The sequence below is a fragment of the Drosophila bipectinata genome, chromosome 2R, assembly GCF_030179905.1.
Source record: "Drosophila bipectinata strain 14024-0381.07 chromosome 2R, DbipHiC1v2, whole genome shotgun sequence".
NCBI lineage: Eukaryota > Metazoa > Arthropoda > Insecta > Diptera > Drosophilidae > Drosophila > Drosophila bipectinata.
Window position 1 is genome coordinate 21,034,777 of NC_091737.1, and position 20,276 is coordinate 21,055,052.

At 41.8% G+C, this 20,276-nt stretch overlaps 4 protein-coding genes and 1 non-coding gene across 7 annotated transcripts in view; 3 read left to right on the forward strand and 2 right to left on the reverse strand.

The window, feature by feature from the left end:
- The window catches only part of Roc2 (Regulator of cullins 2), a 29,391-nt gene extending 14,888 nt beyond the window's left edge, over positions 1–14,503 (reverse strand). Inside the window, exon 1 of the mRNA XM_043210919.2 lies at positions 14,312–14,503. Within this exon, the coding sequence (XP_043066854.1) occupies positions 14,312–14,447 (136 nt within the window). The 5' untranslated portion in view covers positions 14,448–14,503. The remainder of the gene's footprint in view (positions 1–14,311) is intronic.
- TRNAM-CAU (transfer RNA methionine (anticodon CAU)) lies at positions 110–182 on the reverse strand. The gene has a single exon. It is a non-coding gene; the product is annotated as a tRNA-Met (tRNA).
- Positions 4,851–13,266, forward strand: Tret1-1 (Trehalose transporter 1-1). Of its 2 annotated transcripts, XM_017233586.3 has the most exons (8): positions 4,851–4,868; positions 7,283–7,522; positions 8,450–9,414; positions 9,916–10,066; positions 11,116–11,241; positions 11,338–12,123; positions 12,191–12,476; positions 12,544–13,266. In XM_017233586.3, exons 2-8 carry the CDS (start codon positions 7,412–7,414, stop codon positions 12,729–12,731), a joined length of 2,613 nt encoding a protein of 870 aa, XP_017089075.2. In that variant the 5' UTR covers positions 4,851–4,868; positions 7,283–7,411; the 3' UTR covers positions 12,732–13,266. The 2 variants fall into 2 exon arrangements, with proteins under 2 accessions (XP_017089075.2, XP_017089076.2); XM_017233587.3 differs by lacking the exons at positions 4,851–4,868; positions 7,283–7,522; positions 8,450–9,414; positions 9,916–10,066 and adding an exon at positions 10,759–11,038.
- Positions 14,504–14,609: 106 nt separating the features above from the next.
- On the forward strand, positions 14,610–16,860 carry LOC108120093 (facilitated trehalose transporter Tret1-2 homolog). The gene is made up of 6 exons (XM_017233592.3): positions 14,610–14,774; positions 14,829–14,954; positions 15,013–15,798; positions 15,858–16,143; positions 16,200–16,673; positions 16,730–16,860. The coding sequence occupies exons 1-5, from the start codon at positions 14,727–14,729 to the stop codon at positions 16,373–16,375; spliced, it is 1,422 nt and encodes a 473-aa protein (XP_017089081.2). The 5' UTR covers positions 14,610–14,726; the 3' UTR covers positions 16,376–16,673; positions 16,730–16,860.
- A 333-nt stretch (positions 16,861–17,193) lies between these two features.
- On the forward strand, positions 17,194–19,379 carry LOC108120094 (facilitated trehalose transporter Tret1-2 homolog). 2 transcript variants are annotated; one of them, XM_017233594.3, is made up of 7 exons: positions 17,194–17,210; positions 17,303–17,359; positions 17,424–17,549; positions 17,608–18,393; positions 18,450–18,735; positions 18,788–19,186; positions 19,244–19,379. In XM_017233594.3, exons 2-6 carry the CDS (start codon positions 17,318–17,320, stop codon positions 18,961–18,963), a joined length of 1,416 nt encoding a protein of 471 aa, XP_017089083.2. In that variant the 5' UTR covers positions 17,194–17,210; positions 17,303–17,317; the 3' UTR covers positions 18,964–19,186; positions 19,244–19,379. The 2 variants fall into 2 exon arrangements, with proteins under 2 accessions (XP_017089083.2, XP_070135182.1); XM_070279081.1 differs by lacking the exons at positions 17,194–17,210; positions 18,788–19,186; positions 19,244–19,379 and having other exon boundaries at positions 17,217–17,359; positions 18,502–18,676.
- The last annotated feature ends 897 nt before the right edge of the window (positions 19,380–20,276 follow it).

Sequence of the window (20,276 nt, forward strand, 5' to 3'; positions counted from 1 at the left end):
ATAGAGAGTGTCCGAATAAATGTTGTGCTGACTGTATAAGACGATAAGCCATATCAGACGTTGGTCGGCTAGTAATAAATAAAATAAGAAAAGGTGCAAAAAATGTACATGCCCCGGGTGAGGCTCGAACTCACGACCTTAAGATTATGAGACTTACGCGCTGCCAACTGCGCCACCGAGGCTATGTTCTCACCACCGGCTATTTGCCAACTTGTTACTTGCCACGTGGCGGGCTCTCCAACGAGTCTGGAAGTATGGGGAAGAGGGATGAATATATATATTCTTACCTTTTAGGGACCTCGGAGCAGCGAAACAATATCTAAATAATTTACGACCTGTTGGACATTTTTGCACGTAAGTCAAGGCTGTTATTAAGTAGTTAGCACATAATATGCCGTTATTAGTTGTTTGTTGACTTTTTTGCAATAAAAGGTCCCATTGACATTTTTGTTGGCTTCCGATTTAATTGTGGGCTTTTAAGTGTAATAGATATGCTTTGGAATGTTTAAAAAATAAGCGGGAAACAGATAGTTTGGATTATCTTACGATATCCGAACCACCCTCTATAAACCCAAACGGAACTTTTCGACTCTTACCCTCAATGGAATGTGCATATTCATGAGATAGTTTATAAATATCCACTGGCACTGGCCATCAATTAAAAGCCGCCAAAACCAGACTCGGTTGGAGTATTTTAATCTTTGCATACTGGATGTTGGCAGACTATGGCCGTATGACTAACTAGTCAAGCCAGACGTCGATCGTACATACGTATGTATCTGGCAGATACTCTACGTGTGTACGGATGTATCTATGTATGTATCTGCGTTGAGTTAGGGTTTCTATTAGCGAGCGCTCTGACGCAACTTCACAACTTTGAACTGGCCACTGGTGGTGACAGAAACTCAAGCGTCTGGTGGTGGGGCATTGCGACTTTGACCTTGGATGAAGGGCACTGGTCTTGCCATTTTGCCGCCTTAATTACCTGGATGCCTGAGTGCCAGGCATCTCTCTCCATCTCCATCGTCACTCTCTTCCGTACCCCGTCTCGCTTGCTCACTTGCTCTTCGTATCGGAAAAACAAGTCTCATGTGCACACGTGTTTGCTGTTGTACTAGGTAAGCACTTCCATTGAAAATTAGCCGTGTATAAATAGAAAACAAAAGTCCAATTTCTAATGATTATTTGGCGAAAAAAAAGCTCTCACAGAGCGAGAGCTTTCTTTGGGGGGCAGCGATCGGCCGATCAATGACTGGACTCTCGGTTTAAAGTACATAGTTGCAGTGATTACCAAAAGAAATACAAAAAATTCTGCACAACGATATTCGTCACTGGCCTCTAATCAGCAAATTCAAAAAGGCCGGGCCCGGGACTGGGCTGGGGCTGGGGCTGATTGCGAATTCCGCAAAAAAGGTCTGAGTGGAGAATTTAGAATTGGAGCAAAGTCACCATGTGGAGCTCGTTTCTAAAAGCGTATGTATAGAGTATCTGTGTGTTTAAACATGTGGACAGTGTCATTTGTGTTAGTTGGAGGCTCGTCTGGTTTGCCAAAAGCAGCAACGCCACCAAGCTCCACACACACACACACACACACACTTGCAAATCTACAAAATATATACATTATTTACTTGTATTTATTTATTTTTTTTTTTTGTTGAATCGAAATCGGCGCGTGACGTTAAGTGTGGGCGGAGGGTGGGAAAGAGTAGAAGGGCTACGGCATCACATGCTTAACTGAACTTATTGGTCTCTTTTTCTTTTTTTTTTTGATATCTTTTGGCTGAGCTAATTTTAGCATTTTTGGTTTAATTCCGCTCCGAGCAAAAAACAACAAAACAAATTAAAGAGCACAAAGAGAGAGAGTTGCAAAAAGATCTCTTTCGCACTTGGGGAGTTTTTCTTGATTGCTCGCTGAATTGATGTGACTCCAACACCAATTAGATAAATAAGCTCTTAATGATTTTTTGCAATTCGTTTCAATTTGTTGCCTCCAGCCTCCCAGGGATTGCCAGAGTTCTTTAATTAGCGCATGGAAATTTTTCAAAACCAAGAAGGAATTTCAAGATACATATCTATATGTACATCTGAGGTATTTAATTTTTATCTGACGCAATAAATGCGCAATTGCATCAGCCGTTAAAACGACGTTAAGTCGTGCGCCTGCGCCACCTCAGAAAAAAAAACTTCATAGGTTGATGCACTTAACGTTGTAATGCGAGCACCTTTTGCATTTAAGCTCTCTTACGCCCGTACCCTGTTGCCAGGTGCCCCTTAATCATCACCCCCTAGTTCTCTTTAACTCTCTCTCGGTCTCTCTATAGACTGGGGGGCTCGTCTCTTATGTGGCATTTGAACATCTCAACTTGTCGCGCTTGTTGGGGTTTCTGTTTTGGTTTTTTTGATTATTTTTCAGAAAAAAAAACTCTAAAAATAGAAAAAGAGGAAGTGGGTCTGTGATTTTGCATCAGTACAGTACGGTAATTACGTGAAAGCTCTGGTTCAGTTACGTCATGTGCTGAACGAAACTACTGATATATGTATCTAACTATCTATCTATCTGTAGTGATAAGGGCCAAAAGCCTTGAATGCTTAAAAAAAACATCATTATGCTTTTATGAATCATAATTGTCATAAATTCTTTCCCATAGTACTATTTCTTGTTTAAAACTACCTCTCTTTGGTGTAATTATTTAAAAAGTTCATTGCACTTTTGTTTATTTTTTTTTATTTTTTTGCACCACTTAGAATTCCTATTACGCCAGCTTGCTTACCCCATTGCTCTATATACCAGAGACCCTCCCTGACTTTGTTTCAGATTCCCGTCAATCAAGTTCTGATATTTAGCTTGCCCCCCCTCTGCTTTGACCTTCCCCGGGCGTCAAAACGACAAACAATATCCATCAAATTTGAGTTATTTTTTTTGTTTTTACTTTTCCTCGATTTCGACAAAGCCTTGAGTCATGCCAAAATAATAAAAAAAAATAAAATAAAAGAAACCAGCGTCCAAAAGCGATACGATCCGATCCGATCCGATCACAACTCCGACTCGAGGGCAAATGACGGTCGCTGGTAATGGAAATGCTGCCAAAAAATATCAAAAATCGTACGCGTGCTTCGCAGAATCGTGTTTTTAAAACTTTCCGTTAATTGTTGAAATTTTTAAAAAACATTTTCGGCCAGCGGGGGGTGCGGAGGGCAGGCAGCACGAGACCCAGTCTTGAGAATGATGTAACGAGTCATTAATTAAGGAATTTCAATAATTTTTTACACTTAGTTTGAAAAAACACATGAAACAGAGCACATTAAAAAACTGACTAATAATATAATTACTAATTACGTGTTTATTAGTCAACTATTATTTTTTTCTTGAAATACTAATCATTACTTTCGATAACTCAGGGTGACCCCTTCCAAATTTTGAGTATCTGTATCTGGTCGGTTCGTATCTGTATCTGTATCTGACAAATAAACCCACTGGCGGGTACTTGGAAATAGTGTCGTCTCATTGCGGATAATGTTTATGCCATGTTATGAAATAGACGAGCCCCCTCCCGCGTTTTTTTTTTCTCCTTTTTTTTTTAGGGGCGCGATTTGTTTTAAAATCTTGAGAAAAAATAAATAAAACAATAAATAATAAATTGAAGGGAAAAACACTTGTGATGGTTAATTATTTGCTTAATACTCATATGAATATTTTGTTATAGGTATGTATGTATATAGCTATACCCCCCAGTCATCCATCATCGTTTGTTTTGGCTGGGGGACTTGCGTCAGGCCCCCGAAACTCATTGATAAAGTGATTAAATTGATATTGAAATCGAAGAAGTTGTCGCCTGTGGTCTGTGGCACGCAAAATGTTTCCCAAGGCTTCCAGAAATTTGCACGCGCCTCAAAGTCAATTTAATAACAATCAATTGAAAATATGTGTGTAAATAAAAATCAATTGGCTGGCACTTATACGAACGCATTGAGGAGCCAGCCCTCAGCATCCAGGCCGCACGACCATCGGCCAAAACAAATCAATAAAAAATCTAAACTTTAAGTGAAATATAATCACACCGATGGGGTTATTATCCTAACTGATATAATGACTAGTATCATATATCTTTTTACCGGTTTATAAGGTTAATCAGGCTTTGTGGATTACCTTATCATATCATTAGAAGGCTTAATGCTTCAATCAATCGGGTTATCTTATATAAAAGCTTTTCCATAAAAAATACAATGAGTAATGGGTTTATTTATTAGGGGCTATTATCATAAAAAATAGGGTTTTTAAAGAGACATTTTACCTCAAAAGATACAAGTTATCTATGAGATTTTAGAACCTATAAGATACCTAAGCCAAGGACCTCTAAGAGAGTGTATCCACAATGGCTTTTGGATTGCGGTGCCAGTAGGTCGCGGTTATTTCTCTTCAAGAACACGCGTCATCGCTAGCTCGCCGCAGCCTCCAAGCCGGCACAGGAATACCAACAATAATTACACCTACGACTAGGAGGCGGCTGGCTAACACACACCAGCACACACACACACACACAGTCTAACAAGAACAAGTCACGGGCGGGCCCCAATTCATTCATGCCGTCTTTTCGACCTTCGTTCGACGTCTCTCTCAACACTCTCTTGCCGCTTCTTCTCCTTCTGGCCCCCCCAAAAACACCACTCACACACATATAGCGTAAGAGAGAGCCGGAGAGCGCCTTTTTTTACCGTTCGAGGGGGAGCAACAACAAAAAGTTCGCGGCGCTCTGGCGCTGTTCTGCTGCTTCTTGCTCCGCGGAATCGGTGTGCGCTATATAAGCGTTGCGCATTCGCCGCGTTTGCCACAATAGTGGATATATCACATTTAGTAGTTTGTTCAAAAGGTAAAAATACTAAGAGACAATACGCCGAAACTAAAAAGAAAACTATTCCAAAATCAACGAAGAATATTTATTTAAAATATTTTCAAGCAAAAAAACTATAGATTTTAGTGCGAATTTCTGGTTAAATTTTTGGTTTTTTGATAAAAAAAAAAAATAGTTTTGTTTCTGATTTCTTGGTAACCAGTTCCGGTCGTAACCTTATCGCGAAAAAAAAACATATATGTTTGCAATAAAAAGTATATTTCCACACAAATGAAAATAAAACCACTAAGTCTCTGGGCTGTCTGGCGTTTAAAAGTTAAAAGTTAAAAAAAATACAGAGTCTTGTCAATTTATGCGCATTTTTGTTTGGCTCAGACTACGTCAAATGAAATAAAAAAAAACCAAAAACAAAAAAAAGACAAATATTTATAAAATCCCAAAGTGGTTTTGAACAATTTTTAATGAACCTGCAGCGGGACTGGACACTTGCCGTCCGCGAAACGAACGAATTTTACGTAATGTGCGAAAAAATGTTGTAAAATCCAACAACAACAAAAACAAAAACCAAATAAAAACAATAACAACACCAAAATCCAACAAACAACAATTGCCAAGGGTAAAGACAGCAGAATTTTCGAGGAAATGGGAGAAGAAAATGCATAAGAAGAATTGGGGGGAAATGTCGAGAAAATTTTTGGCGAGCGAATGACCGTGAAAATTTCTTAAATTTAGACAAGAAAGAGCATCTTTATTTTTTCGCAATACACTTTATATGCACTTACATTGCTCCCCAACCCCAACCTCCCCCACACCACCCCTCCATCATTAAGTGAGTGCGCGGTAAAAGTGAAATCAACAAAAGTTCCAAATATCGTCTATATAGTAGTACGGTTTTTGTATATTGTACAATTACAATTTATATAAAAATTTATGAAAAGCGGACCTTTGATGCGATGCGTAGGCGTCTTATACTATGTATTTTCGCTAATTGAACCAAATTCAAGTATAATATGACTTTGTATGCTAAATGTGGAAAAAGTGTCTGGCGGCGGCTGAGGCGGCTGGCTTTTGTTAATTTTCGGTTAAGTTTTTTTTTTTGTTAATCTGTTGTCGGAGCATGAAAACGTTTTTTAAAAATAAAATGCCAAGAGATCATGACGAATACGAAATCGAAATCGCAACGTTGCACTGTTGACAATTGAGCGCAATTCGCACCTGTATAGGTGTATATGAGAGATAGAGAGAGAGTGGGGGCTTATTTGGCACGTGAGTTAAGGTTTTAAGAGAACTACAGCTCACGAGAGAGGCTCAACAAAGAGCAGCATATTGTTGTAAGAGTATGTGTGATCAATCTCTTATTGGCGCTCTTGGGCCCCCAAAAATATGTGCCATTTTACCGCCCACACACACAGGAATTCAAGGTCAATGGCAATTTTTAGCGCCTGTCGCTCTCGAATCTCTAGCATTTTACATACACGAAACACCAACTGTTGTAATTGCGTTTCATTTTAGGGGCGCAACACGTTCATTTCAACACAAATTCAATTAATAGATAACTGCAAGTCAGTCCAATTGAACTATTTGGGTGGCAGGGCACGCCCCCTTAGTGCCTTTGGGCCAATTATGCGAATATTTGCACGGAATTCCATATATAAAGAATAGAGTTGAAATAGACCGACACCCACTTTCCCACAAATAGACTATAGAATAGAATCGCTAGATACACGAGTGGGTGGATGGAGGAGGAGGTCGACGTCATGGCGCCCACACAATTTTCCTTTCCTTTTTCTGGTTCCTCCTCTCTCTTTTGGCATCACATGACGCAGAAGCAAAAGTCAAAACAAATAAAAAAAATTTTTGACAAAACCAAACAAATGAAAATATTATTATATTTCCCTTTTTTCCGCGATGCGCTCATTAATCACCTCAAAAATATATATAGAAAAAAAAAAGAAAATTGAATGGAAAATTTTTGAGATATTTGGTTTTTTATTTTTGTTTTTCCCCAAAACTGCCGCATGCCAAAGTCAAGAGATCAGAGATACGTATATGAGAGGGCGGGAAAAAAAAGAGGCAAATATTTTTGGGGTTGAGGTTGAGGAAATAGTCATCAAGGACACGAGAGCGGGTGACTAAAAAGTGGGTGTGTTGGGTGCCAAGGGGGCGTGAGCTTTATCGCAAAGATAACAACCTAGACATCAGCGGGGTTTTTCAAGTATTCAAGATACTGCCCTGATAGTGCACTATCACTATTAACTATTATTAAACGAATGCAATTTCGCCAGACATCGAACGATTGGAAGAGTGTAGAAGCCCAATTTCAAACCTCACCAGACACCCCATATAATAAATATAAGCCCTTACTGATAACCTTAATTATATCTATCATATAATCACATTTAATTAATCGAATACCTAATATTTCTTTACAGCAAAGACAAAAAGTAAACTTAAAGAAGCTGAGATCATTTACTTGGAGAAGTGAAATCTGCATAAAACCTCCAAAATAAAAGGAAAACCAACAAGTTAAAGTTCAACTTTAAAGCTATAGAGCCGATAAGATGAGTGGACGCGACAATAGAGGAGCCGGCGGTGGCGGCGGCGGTGGTGGCGGTCATCAACCGCTCAGCAGCGCCATGGGCAAGCTCAAGGAGAAACTAACCCGAGTAGGTGTAAGTATCCCTCCAGATTTAGATTTAGATTCAGATTCAGATTCAGATTCAGATTATTATTATGGGAAATGTAAACATGTTTATAAGGCAAAGATTTTAAAGAAAAAATTAAGAAAAATAGTAAACACTTTCAAGGACTATTTTCAAAGAGATCTTAGGAGTTCATATAAGCTATACTTGAAAAATATGTAGATATTCTAAAAATATTCAACAAAATAGTAAATATTTTCAAGAACTATAGTCAAGAAATAAAGTTTTTATTTAAGAGAAGTTCTGTTTTAGAACCCTAGACATCCTATAAGCTTTATTTAATACACCATATGGAAGAAGTTTTTAAAAACAAACATGTTTTTAAGAAGATTTCTTCAAAATATTCAACAAAATAGTAAATATTTTCAAGAACTGTTATCAAATATAGATGATTTTTGAATGAAAGTTATATTAAAGAACCCTATAGACTCTATAGTACAGACCTCCTAAGCCTCACTACATAATTTTTATTGAGGAAGCTGTTAAACAGAAACCCATAAAAATATTTGAAATAATCAAGCCTAGCAACGTGTGAAAGCCCCCATCAGATGTGTCGCATTTAACACATTTTTTTGAATATTAAAATTTGCCAAAAAAAAAAAATATAATATGAGTAAGAGTAAAAGATCATCATGAACTGCGCACATGACCGATAAGCCGGCTGGGGTGGCCGGCTCCAATACCATAGAAACCTTTGCGATTGCCGATCATCTCAAGAACAGCTCAAAGATCTGTCTTGTATTTTCTTAATCACAATGATTTCGGGCGGTTTGCAGCGGTTTTTTGTTTTTTAAAATATTGATATGAAATATGTATATGGGGGGCTTTATAATTATGCCAAGCTTATGATTCGCATCAATTAATCGCCGACTGTCTGTTGACTCGAATCGATTTCAGGACGAGCTGGGCTATCATCGCGTGGAAAGCAATCTGTCCACCTCGAACACAGCCACCAGCTTGGACACAATTCTGCCGGAGGATCCGTTCTTGTTCCCACAAGTATCGCCGCAGCGACATCCACAGAGCACCGTGAGGACACAACGGTTGCTGGAGGACGAGCCGCCGCTATCCTTTCGCCCGCTGCTAGAGGACGACGACATCAACGAACCACCCACCCAGACGCTCACCACCCAGCAGCAGAGAACTCCGCTGAGAGCAAGTGGCAGCTTGGAATTGACACCGCTGCCACCACCACCGACCTCCCTGGAGATTCGGGAGCATCGCGATCGGCAACAGAGAAGTGCCCAGGTGGCTGGAGAGGAGCTGCAGCGCAGTAAGCAGAGTCTCAAAGGATCCAGAGTGTCCTTCGAGCGACGCGACACTGGCAACAGCCAGTCGAACAACAACAACAACAACAACAAGCAGGCGGAGAGCAGTGACGAGGACAGCTTCGAGGAGCGACGCACTGGCTTCCAGCAACAGAAGGCCACCAGTGTCGATCACAAGGGCATCTTGAAGGACCTGAAACACATCTTGGCCAACGACAACCGGCGCCAGTTCCAGGCCAAGAAGCACGTCTCGTTGGACGTCAAGGGCACACGTTTCCTGCAGGATCTGCTCAAGGAATCGTCCTCGGAGGAGGAGTTCCACAAGACACGCCGCGAATTCCAGGGCCGCAAGCACCAGAGCTTGGATCCCCGGGTCACATTCAAGCTAGACAAGGTCCTGCAAGGCTCCAGTACCGACAGTGACGAGGAGGGCGACGACGCCGAGCACAAGCGCCTGATCCACCGGCCCAAGGACATTACCAAGCCGGTGATCATCGATCTCAAGGATCTGGAGAGCGAAAGCGACGAGGATTTCCTCACGTCGCGCCAGCACTTTCAACAGCAGCGCTCCATTAGCACCGATTCCCGAAAAAGGTGAGTCAGTTGGGATGTTTTTTGAAAGAAAATAAAAGATCTTGAAAACCCCAGAGAGGTCAGGAGCAGGGTTATCATCGATAGACATTTGCGTCAATTGGACCTTGGATGATTTTTTTAAAAAGAATTAACTTTCATGACCTTAAGGTCTATTATTCAGAAGTTGGATGGTTTCTAGTATTTATCTTATAAATATTTCCAAGAACTGATAAGTAGGTTTCTGAAGAAATTGTGATTATTTCTAAAAATATAAACCTTTAAACTTTAATCTATATAAATCTATATAAAGTCTATAAATATATTTAAAATAAATAAACTATATAGTTCAGATTAAAGGGATAGTGTTGTTATAACAGCTTAACCTATATAGATTATGAAATATGATTAATTGGGAATCAGGTTACTTACGCACTTTTATTGTAGATTTCTTTAGAGAAACCCAAAGCCTGTTTATAAGTAAATAAGACCTATGCTAATACCCCTATTTTTGAACACCCGCAGCCGTCGACTCTACGAGATGGACGAGATGGGGAATAAGCGCGGCGAGAACATCCGTCATGCAGTGCCCTTCGTGCGCCAGATAACCGAGGATGGCAAGCCCAAGCTGGAGGTCTATCGCCCCACAACGAATCCCATTTACATATGGACACAGGTGGGTCAAACAATCAAAGGTTGGGGGTTAGATATGGTGGAGGGGGAGGGAGGACTACCATCTATGGTAATCCATTGTCCGCTCGTTAAGCTCGTTGGCGCCTACCGACCGAGATTATGAATGGCATTAATCCAACCATAAAGCACACTTGTTGAGCAATTTACAACCTCAGACGCGTGGCGAGCGTGCTATTTTCGCACGATGTCCGGACTCCGGATGCCAATAACACAATTCGCGTTCCCCGGGCCTCACCAGCCTTAATTAAAATTAACGCATTTAGTTATGGCCGAACTAAAAATATCGTCCACCCGTCTGATGGATGGACTCAGTGGTTCTATAACGAGATTATCAGTTAGATTCTGACCTGGTACGATGTCCGCCAAGTCCTTTGGCAGTTGCAGTTTGCACTTGAGCTGGCCAAGACAGCTTTGAACCGCTGTTAGCTGCTTTCCTCAGATTGCGTTTCTGCGAAATTCCAAGTACAGCTTGCTCTTGAAGAGCCAGTAAACTGATAAGAATCCGATCCCGCTGGGAAATCAAATATAGTCTGTGTTTACGATCAGCTCGAATCGATCCATTCGATTCAATATATATGTACTTGTACGTGCCCGAGCCTAACAAAATATATTGAAACGCACCGAAAACTGTTCTCAAAACTAGCGAAATGCAACTGCACTTCAAATCGGACCCGATGACAAGTTTCAGTTGAGTTTGGACTAGCGAACGCGCCGGAAAGCATTCCAATTCCAAATCCGATCTCGAATCCGATTCCAAGGACCGTGTGCGGGCCTAAAGTGAAAGGCAGTTTTGTTCAAAATAACCTTGTTACTTAAAAAAACAGTCTAAAAAGACAATAGTTTGTGCTAAAAATCAAAACAAAGCTTCATCATGAAGATCCTTATGCGAGCGGACACTCATGTGTCCTTCTCCGTGCCCGTGGAGGAGCCTAAGGCTATTTGCACCTTCTCTCAGGTGCTTAAAACTCCAAATAGTTGTAGACTTTTAATTAAAATTTTAAACTAAATTGGTTCTTTGCTTAATCCTTCCAGGTTCTGGCCGCTCTAAGCGTCTCCCTGGGCTCCCTGGTGGTCGGTTTCGTCAGTGCCTACACCTCACCCGCTTTGGTTTCGATGGTCGACAGGAATATCACCTCCTTCGAGGTCACCCCGCAAGCGGTAAGTTTTCAAAATCAACTATTTAGTAAAGTTTTCCCTGGAAAACTCCCTCTATAAACCATAAACCTTTCTAATCAAAATCCTTATTATTTCCAGGCTTCCTGGGTGGGTGGCATCATGCCTCTGGCTGGTCTGGCAGGAGGCATATCCGGTGGACCCTTCATTGAGTATCTAGGCCGCCGCAACACCATCCTGGCCACGGCAGTGCCCTTTATTGTCTCCTCGCTACTGATTGCCTGTGCTGTGAACGTGGCCATGGTCCTGGCTGGTCGATTCTTGGCCGGATTCTGTGTGGGCATCGCCTCGTTGTCTCTGCCCGTCTATCTCGGCGAAACGGTTCAGCCCGAAGTCCGCGGCACTCTGGGTCTGCTCCCGACGGCGTTTGGTAACATCGGCATCCTCTTGTGCTTCGTGGCCGGCACCTACATGGACTGGTCGATGCTGGCCTTCTTGGGAGCAGCTTTGCCAGTTCCGTTCCTCGTCCTGATGTTCCTCATCCCGGAAACGCCGCGCTGGTTCGTTAGCCGAGGACGCGAGGAGCGTGCCCGCAAAGCTCTCAGCTGGTTGCGCGGCAAGGAGGCGGATGTGGAGCCGGAGCTGAAGGGACTGATGCGCTCTCAGGCAGATGCCGATCGTCAGGGCACCCAGAACACCATGATGGAGCTGCTGAAGCGTAGTAACTTCAAGCCCTTGTCCATCTCCCTGGGTCTCATGTTCTTCCAGCAGTTGAGCGGCATCAACGCTGTCATCTTCTACACGGTGTCCATTTTCAAGGATGCAGGCTCCACCATTGACGGCAACGTGTGCACCATTATTGTGGGCGTGGTGAACTTCATGGCCACCTTTATTGCCACTCTACTGATTGATCGGGCAGGCAGAAAGGTAAGTTATTCAGAATCTTATGCGGATGAGAGTAGACTTGACTAATGATATTCATGCCCGTTTCTAGATCCTTCTGTATGTTTCCAACATTGCCATGATCATCACCCTGTTCGTCCTGGGCGGCTTCTTCTACTGCAAGGCCCATGGCCCGGATGTCAGCCACTTGGGCTGGTTGCCTCTGAGCTGCTTCGTCATCTACATCCTTGGATTCTCGCTCGGCTTCGGACCCATTCCCTGGCTAATGATGGGCGAAATCCTGCCGGCCAAGATTCGTGGCTCGGCTGCCTCAGTGGCCACCGCTTTCAACTGGACCTGCACCTTTGTGGTGACCAAGACCTTCCAGGATATGATTGGTAAGCAGGACATGGAAAATATTACAATTTTTAATGGAAACTAATGGAAATTGTAATCTTTTTGCAGATGTAATGGGCGCTCATGGAGCTTTCTGGCTGTTCGGATCCATCTGCTTCATTGGCCTGTTCTTTGTGATACTCTATGTGCCCGAGACGCAGGGCAAGACCCTGGAGGACATCGAGCGCAAGATGATGGGCCGTGTGCGCCGCATGTCCTCGGTGGCCAACATTAAGCCGCTGTCCTTCAACATGTAATCGGCCTGGGAGCCGGGATCTGAATGCGATCAAACCAAATACTAGACTAGTGCCTTTAGTGATTAAGGAATCGTGTAAACGCAGTTGTGGGCGCAACCCCCCACCCACCCATCAAGCCATAAGAAAAAATACGATATATTGGAGCGGGCAGGGACGGGATGGGCCGATCCCCACATAGGCGCTCTGATATTGTTAGTCCTAATATTGTTAGTAAACACATAATTGTTATTATTATTATTTATAATCATTAAGTGCATAGTTTTATTGTGTAAATTATGATTTTAGCACTAATTTGTTGACATTGGATGGATGTTGATCGAGATCGGTGTACAAAAATGACATGAAAAAGTAGTTAGTTGTAGTGAAAAACCCGAAAACCCTTTCCCCCATCCTCCCCCCAGAAATCTCTTCGTGAAAAAATACACCAATTGGCTATATATCGAATATATATTTTAAAATTACTCCTAAGCTATAAGTGTATCTATTTGTAGACTAATTTAAACAAACAAAAAAATACAAAACAAAACAAATGTTATGGATGTTTATTTGTTCTTTCTAAGCTAGGTCGAAAATTAGAAAACGAACAAAAATGAGTGGAAAACGCTTTGCATACGACCTTCAGAATGCAGTTTACAGTTTACAGTTCGGGCAATGTCAGTGCCTCCCAAATACGTGAGTTTCATTTCGAATATCCCACTCTAGTCTAATATACAATACACATGGATGTTTATATATGTATATTTGACCAACTGGCTAGATGGCCATTCCAGAGGCGCATGAAATGAAAAAATTGAAACGCATTTACTTAAACTGTTCGATGCTCTGCCTGGCTATCCGTGGGTATTTGCAGTGGCAATCAGCACATCTCACACACATTACAGCTGACGCTCGAACGAGTGACAGCGATAAGGTTGAGTATTACATGGTCCTTGCCTGGGATTCGGAGCGGTCCAGGTCCCATTCTTATCGGAAAGCAATTACGAGATTTCAAATTCAAGTAAACAATTGCGAAACAATCGCATCCGTGCAATGGATGCTCCGGACGCTTATATGATGTGCTGATGATGATACATGGAACCTATATATTTCATGAATGCATTTCAGAAGATAGGCTCTCAGTAACTATATATACTAACTATATATATTCAATTAATAAAGTGGTTTATAGTATCGTATATAGAAAATGGTGGAAAGGCGGAAAGAACCTTTGGAAAGGGGTCTTCCAAGTTCCCTCAAAAGTTTAGTTTTTGAAACATTGAAGGAAGATTTCCAAATGCTTACAAAGCAGCCTACTAAGCTTACACTAAACTAACCTAAAACTTAAATCATAGAATATTAAAACAAATAAAATGGTTACCCAAAATGGATCCTAAACAATCTTAAGTATAGATCAGTGAACTTTTTCTTTTCGTAGCTGCGAATGCCTTTGTTTTTCTGAAAAGCCATTATCTTTGTGGACAAAACCAAGTAATTTGTTTGGTGTACGAGCTCATCCCAGACCAAAACAATGGGTATTTCTTTGTCCCTTTCAGAGATCAGATCAGAGTTTATAGAAACATTATCGGGATTGGATTACTTACCCATTACTTGAACCCTACAAATGGCACAGACATCGCATTCCACATCCCAATTCCAAAAACATACACAATTCCACCTTTTGAGGGTGAACATCTTCTCTGGTTCAGATGGGGCAGAGTTATCCGGATCGTCAGCCATTATATTCGCAATAATATATTTGTCAAAGATAATCAATGTAAACAAAACTCAATGTGACCGGATTAGTTACTGTTTGAAATCCATTACAGTTTGTGGACAACCAGAATCATCGATATATCGATTATTCCATCGATATTTTACAATGAAAACGCGCGGCTTTGAAATGTCAGGAAGTTTTGTTAAAATCGTCTTATTTATAGGTTTTATTTTTTTACAAACAGAAAATTGTCTACAAAAAAATCGATATTAAGATCTTTTTGCTTGCCGATACCATACATCATGCCTCCAGATGAGCCCAAGCCCAAGAGCCCATTCAACGTCCCTCAGGTTCGTTAAATTTTAAATACTTTGAGATTTTGTTTCTTTTGTTTGTCTTTACAGGTTCTGGCCGCCTTAACCGTTTCCCTATGCTCCCTGATACTCGGCTTTACCGCCGGCTACACTTCACCCGCATTGATTTCCATGACCGACAGGAAAATCACCGATTTCGAGGTCACCCCACAAGCTGTAAGTGGTCGTATAAAAAGGATATCTGGATACTAATGAAGCCCCTTCTTAATCAAAGGCTTCCTGGGTAGGTGGCATCATGCCACTGGCTGGTTTGGCAGGTGGAATTATCGGTGGACCGTTAATTGTATATCTGGGCCGCAAAACCACGATACAGGTCATCGCAATACCCTTTATTTTGGGCTACCTACTAATTGCATTTGCTCAAAATGTGGCGATGGTTTTGGGCGGACGTTTCGTGACCGGTTTATGTGTGGGTATCGGCTCGTTGTCTCTTCCCGTTTACCTTGGCGAAACTCTCCACCCGGAAGTTCGCGGCACTCTCGGCCTGCTCCCTACGGCGTTGGGTAACATTGGCATCCTGGTGTGCTATGTGGCGGGCACCTTCATGAACTGGTCTCAGTTGGCATTTTTTGGCGCAGCATTGCCAGTACCATACTTCATTCTGATGTTCTTCCTGCCGGAATCGCCGCGGTGGTATGTGGGAAGAGGACAGGAAGAGAAAGCCCGCAAATCGCTCACCTGGCTACGTGGCAAGGACGCGGATGTGGAGTCGGAATTGAAGATATTGATGGTGGCCCAAGCGGAAGCCGATAATCAGGCCACTCAGCATACTCTGGTAGAGCTGATGAAGCTTCGCAACCTCAAGCCTTTGTCTATTTCTCTGGGTCTGATGTTCTTCCAGCAGTTCAGTGGCATCAATGCTGTTATCTTCTATACGGTGTCTATTTTCAAGGAAGCAGGAACCACTATTGACAGTTATGTGTGCACAATTATTGTGGGCGTGGTGAACTTCATGGCCACATTCGCTGCCAGTGCTCTGATCGATAAGATAGGCAGAAAGGTGAGTTTTCACTAACCAAGGTATTTAATTTTAACTACTATACCAACTCTTTTTTCTAGATTCTTCTGCATTTTTCCAACTTTGCCATGATCGTCACTCTGTCTATATTAGGCGCCTTCTTCTATTGCAAGATCCATGGCCCGGATTTTAGCCACATGGGTTGGTTGCCATTGGCCTGTTTTGTTATCTATGTCATTGGCTTCTCAATGGGCTTCGGACCCATTCCCTGGCTAATGATGGGCGAAATCCTTCCGGCCAAGGTTCGTGGTCCAGCTGCCTCAGTGGTGACGTCTTTCAACTGGGCCTGCACCTTTATAGTGACCAAGACTTTCCAGGACATGATTGGTGGGCAGGACTACAAAAAATGTTTATCAATTTTATGGTAACTTCTTTTTCTGCAGACTTGCTGGGCACTCATGGCGCCTTCTGGCTGTTTGCTGGGGTGTGCGTCGTTGGCGTCTTCTTTGTAATATTCTGCGTGCCCGAGACGCGGGGCAAGACCCTTGAGGAAATCGAGAGGAAGTTCAAGCGCATGTCCGCAATGATCAACATTAGACTGTTGCCCTTTAACATGTAAATGGCCTAGGAATCAGGCTCAAAATTCATTCAAACTCGAGAGATTAGAATCGTGTTTTAAGTGGTTAGAAAATTGTTGCGAAAATTCCTAGTCCACCTTCTCGTAGTCGCAGTTCTCGGCTATCTATCTTGCGCTCCATAACCTTGCGCTCGATGTTCGCGATGGTCTTCATTAATTCACTGTCCTTCAACTAATAGACCGGGATCTTAGTCTTTGCGATATAATTATTTGCAGGACTGGCCCAGGAAAGGGCCTGGACTTACATATATAGTGTCCGTGACCTTCCAGGATATGATTGGTGAGTAGGACATATAATTTTGGGAACATTTTATTGGAAACTACATTTTATTCCAGATTCTTTGGGATCCTGAAGGACACCGAGCGCAAGATGATGCGCCGTATGCCACAGTGCTTTCTATATAATTTTCTATAATAATTATACCACAATAAATAATACACGTATCTCCAAATATTTTAAAGTTTTATCCGATTGGCTTTATTAATCCAATTTTTTTGGCAGCACTGTAATTGTTAACATAACAGGCTGTGCAGCATACGTTTAGGCGCTCTGTTAGCACTGTTAAAACATAATTTCTGAAAACTTTCAATATTTGCATTTTTAGTGTAATAATCTACCAGACCATTTTTCGCCATTATCCATTAGCCATTATCTTTGTGGACAAAAACAAGTAATTTGTAATTTAAACAAAACTCAATGTGACCAGATTTCTCTCTGGTCTCTCAGTGACCAGTTGTTAGTGACAACCAGAATCATCGTTGTATCGATTATTTCATCGATGTTTTACAATGAAAACGCGCGGCTTTGGAATGTCAGGTAGTTTAATTAAAATCATCTTGTTTTAAATTATATTTTCTTACAAAGAAAAAATTTTCTAAAAAAAGCTACATGAATTTTTTTTTCGCTAGCCGGTACCGTACGCCATGCCTGAGCCCAAGCCCAAGAGCCCTTTTAACTTGCCTCAGGTTCTTTAACTTTGAAATACTTTGAGATTTTTAAATTGTTTTTTTCTTTGGTTTGTCTTTACAGGTTCTGGCCGCTTTAAGCGTTTCCCTATGCTCCATGGTGCTCGGCTTTACCGCCGCCTACACTTCACCAGCATTGATTTCCATGACCGACAGGAAAATCACCGATTTCGAGGTCACCCCACAAGCTGTAAGTGGTCGAATAAAAAGGATATCTGGCTACTAATGAAGCCCTGTCTTAATCAAAGGCTTCCTGGGTAGGAGGCATCATGCCACTGGCTGGTATGGCAGGTGGATTTTGCGGAGGACCGTTCATTATATATGTGGGTCGCAAAACCACGATCCAGTTCATCGCTGTACCCTTTATTTTGGCCGAACTACTGATTGCATGTGCTGATAATGTGGGGACGGTTTTGTGCGGACGTTTCTTGACCGGATTCTGTGTGGGTGTCGGCTCGTTGTCTCTTCCCGTTTACCTTGGCGAAACTCTCCATCCGGAAGTTCGCGGCACTCTTGGCCTGCTCCCTACGGCGTTGGGTAACATTGGCATCCTGGTGTGCTATGTGGCGGGCACCTTCATGAACTGGTCCCAGTTGGCCGTTTTTGGCGCAGCATTGCCACTACCATACTTCATTATGATGTTCTTCATGCCAGAATCGCCGCGCTGGTATGTCGGAGAAGGGCACGAAGAGAAAGCCCGCCAATCGCTCACCTGGCTACGTGGAAAGGATGCGGATGTGGAGTCAGAGTTGAGGATATTGATGTTGACCCAGGCAGAAGCTGATAATCTGGCCCATCAGTACACTCTGGTGGAGCTGATGAAACCTCGCAACCTTAAACCTTTGTCCATTTCTCTGGGTCTGATGTTCTTTCAGCAGTTCAGCGGCATCAATGCTGTTATCTTCTATACGGTGTCTATTTTCAAGGAAGCAGGAACCACTATTGACAGCTATGTGTGCACAATTATTGTGGGCGTGGTGAACTTCATGGCCACATTCGCTGCCAGTGCTCTGATCGATAGGATAGGCAGAAAGGTGAGTTTTCATCACTCAAGGTATTTAATTATAACTACTATATAAACTCTTTCTAGATTCTTCTGCATTTTTCCAACTTTGCCATGATCGTCACTCTGTCTATTCTAGGCGCTTTCTTCTACTGCAAGATCCATGGCCCGGATATCAGCTACGTGAGTTGGTTGCCATTGATCTGTTTTGTTATCTACGTCATTGGATTCTCAATGGGATTCGGACCCATTCCCTGGCTAATGATGGGCGAAATCCTTCCGGCCAAAGTTCGTGGTCCAGCTGCCTCAGTGGTGACGGCCTTCAACTGGGCCTGCACCTTTATAGTGACCAAGACCTTTCAGGACATGATTGGTGAGAAGGACTCAGACAATTTCTAACATTTTCTAACATCACTTTTTTGCAGACTTGCTAGGCACACATGGAGCCTTCTGGGTGTTTGCCGGGGTGTGTGTCGTTGGAGTGTTCTTTGTGATATTCTTCGTGCCCGAGACGCGGGGCTGGACCCTTGAGGAAATCGAGAGGAGGTTGACGCGCATCTCCACAATGGACATCATTAGACCTTTGCCCTTTAACATGTAAATGGCCTAGGGATCAGGATCTAAATTCAATCAAACTGTAAAGATTAGACAAGTTCTCAGTTCTCGATTTGAAAGCTCATGCGACTCATCACCTGGCGCTCGATGTCCGCGATGGTCATCATGGCATATCTGCCAGGATCTTCATCATTGGGATCTCAGTTCGCGGATTTTGAATGGGCCTAAACTTACATACATTGTGACCATGCCCTTCCAGGAAATGATTGGTGATTAGGACATGGAATTTATAAAAAAAATGTATTTTAAATTTTATTTTATTCCAGATTGTTTGGGACCCTGAAGGACACCGAGCGCAAGATGATGCGCCGCATGCCACAGTACTTTCGATATATTATTTTCTGTGATAATTCTATCACAATAAATAATACACGTACCTAAAAATAAATTATTAATAAATGATAAAAAAAAACATTAATAAACTTTATTGATTTATATTAATCCATTTTTTCTGGTGCATTATAACTGTTAACATAATAGGCTGTGCAGCATAATTTTCGGCGCTTTGTTAACAAAGTTTAAACATTTCTAAAAACTTTCAATATTAATTTTTTAGTGTAATAATCTGTCAGTCATGTCTCTTTTAATTACCAATTTACATAACGCGTTGAAGTCGTTAAATGCTTATGCAAAATAAATGAAGGACCTGTTTTATCGACCCATTTTTATGAGGCTATTATACAATAAAAATGTCGCTTTTTATGAATCAGCATTTTATTATTGAATATGCATTATTTACTCTTGTAGAGGATGTTTATGCCTATTATTAAAAATGCAATGATGATGTAATTTATGTTGGTAGGTTTTGATTGGTGGAGAATAGATCTAAGATTCTTTTAAGATACTAAGAATTGGGGAAGATGTAGCCATCATCGTGGACCCTATAGGGGAAAACACCATTTTCAAGGAATCCCATCAGAAAAATGGAAAAAAAATCGAAAAAATATTTCGTCTCAGGATTTTGATGCAGAACGGTGGAGAATCGATCTAGAAATCGTTTAAGGTACTCCGCTTGAGAATCCGATAAGAATTGTGGAAGATATAGCCATCACTGTGGGCCCTATAGGGGTGAACCCCATTTTCAAGGGATTCCATCAGGAAAAATGGACAAAAAATAGAAAAAATATTTTGTCGCAGGGAAGATATAGCCATCGCAGTGAACCCTATAGGGGAAAACCTCATTTTCAAGGGATCCCATCAGGAAAAATGGACAAAAAATCGAAAAAATATTTCGTCTCAGGATTTTGATGCAGAACGGTGGAGAATCGATCTAGAAATCGTTTAAGGTACTCCGCTTGA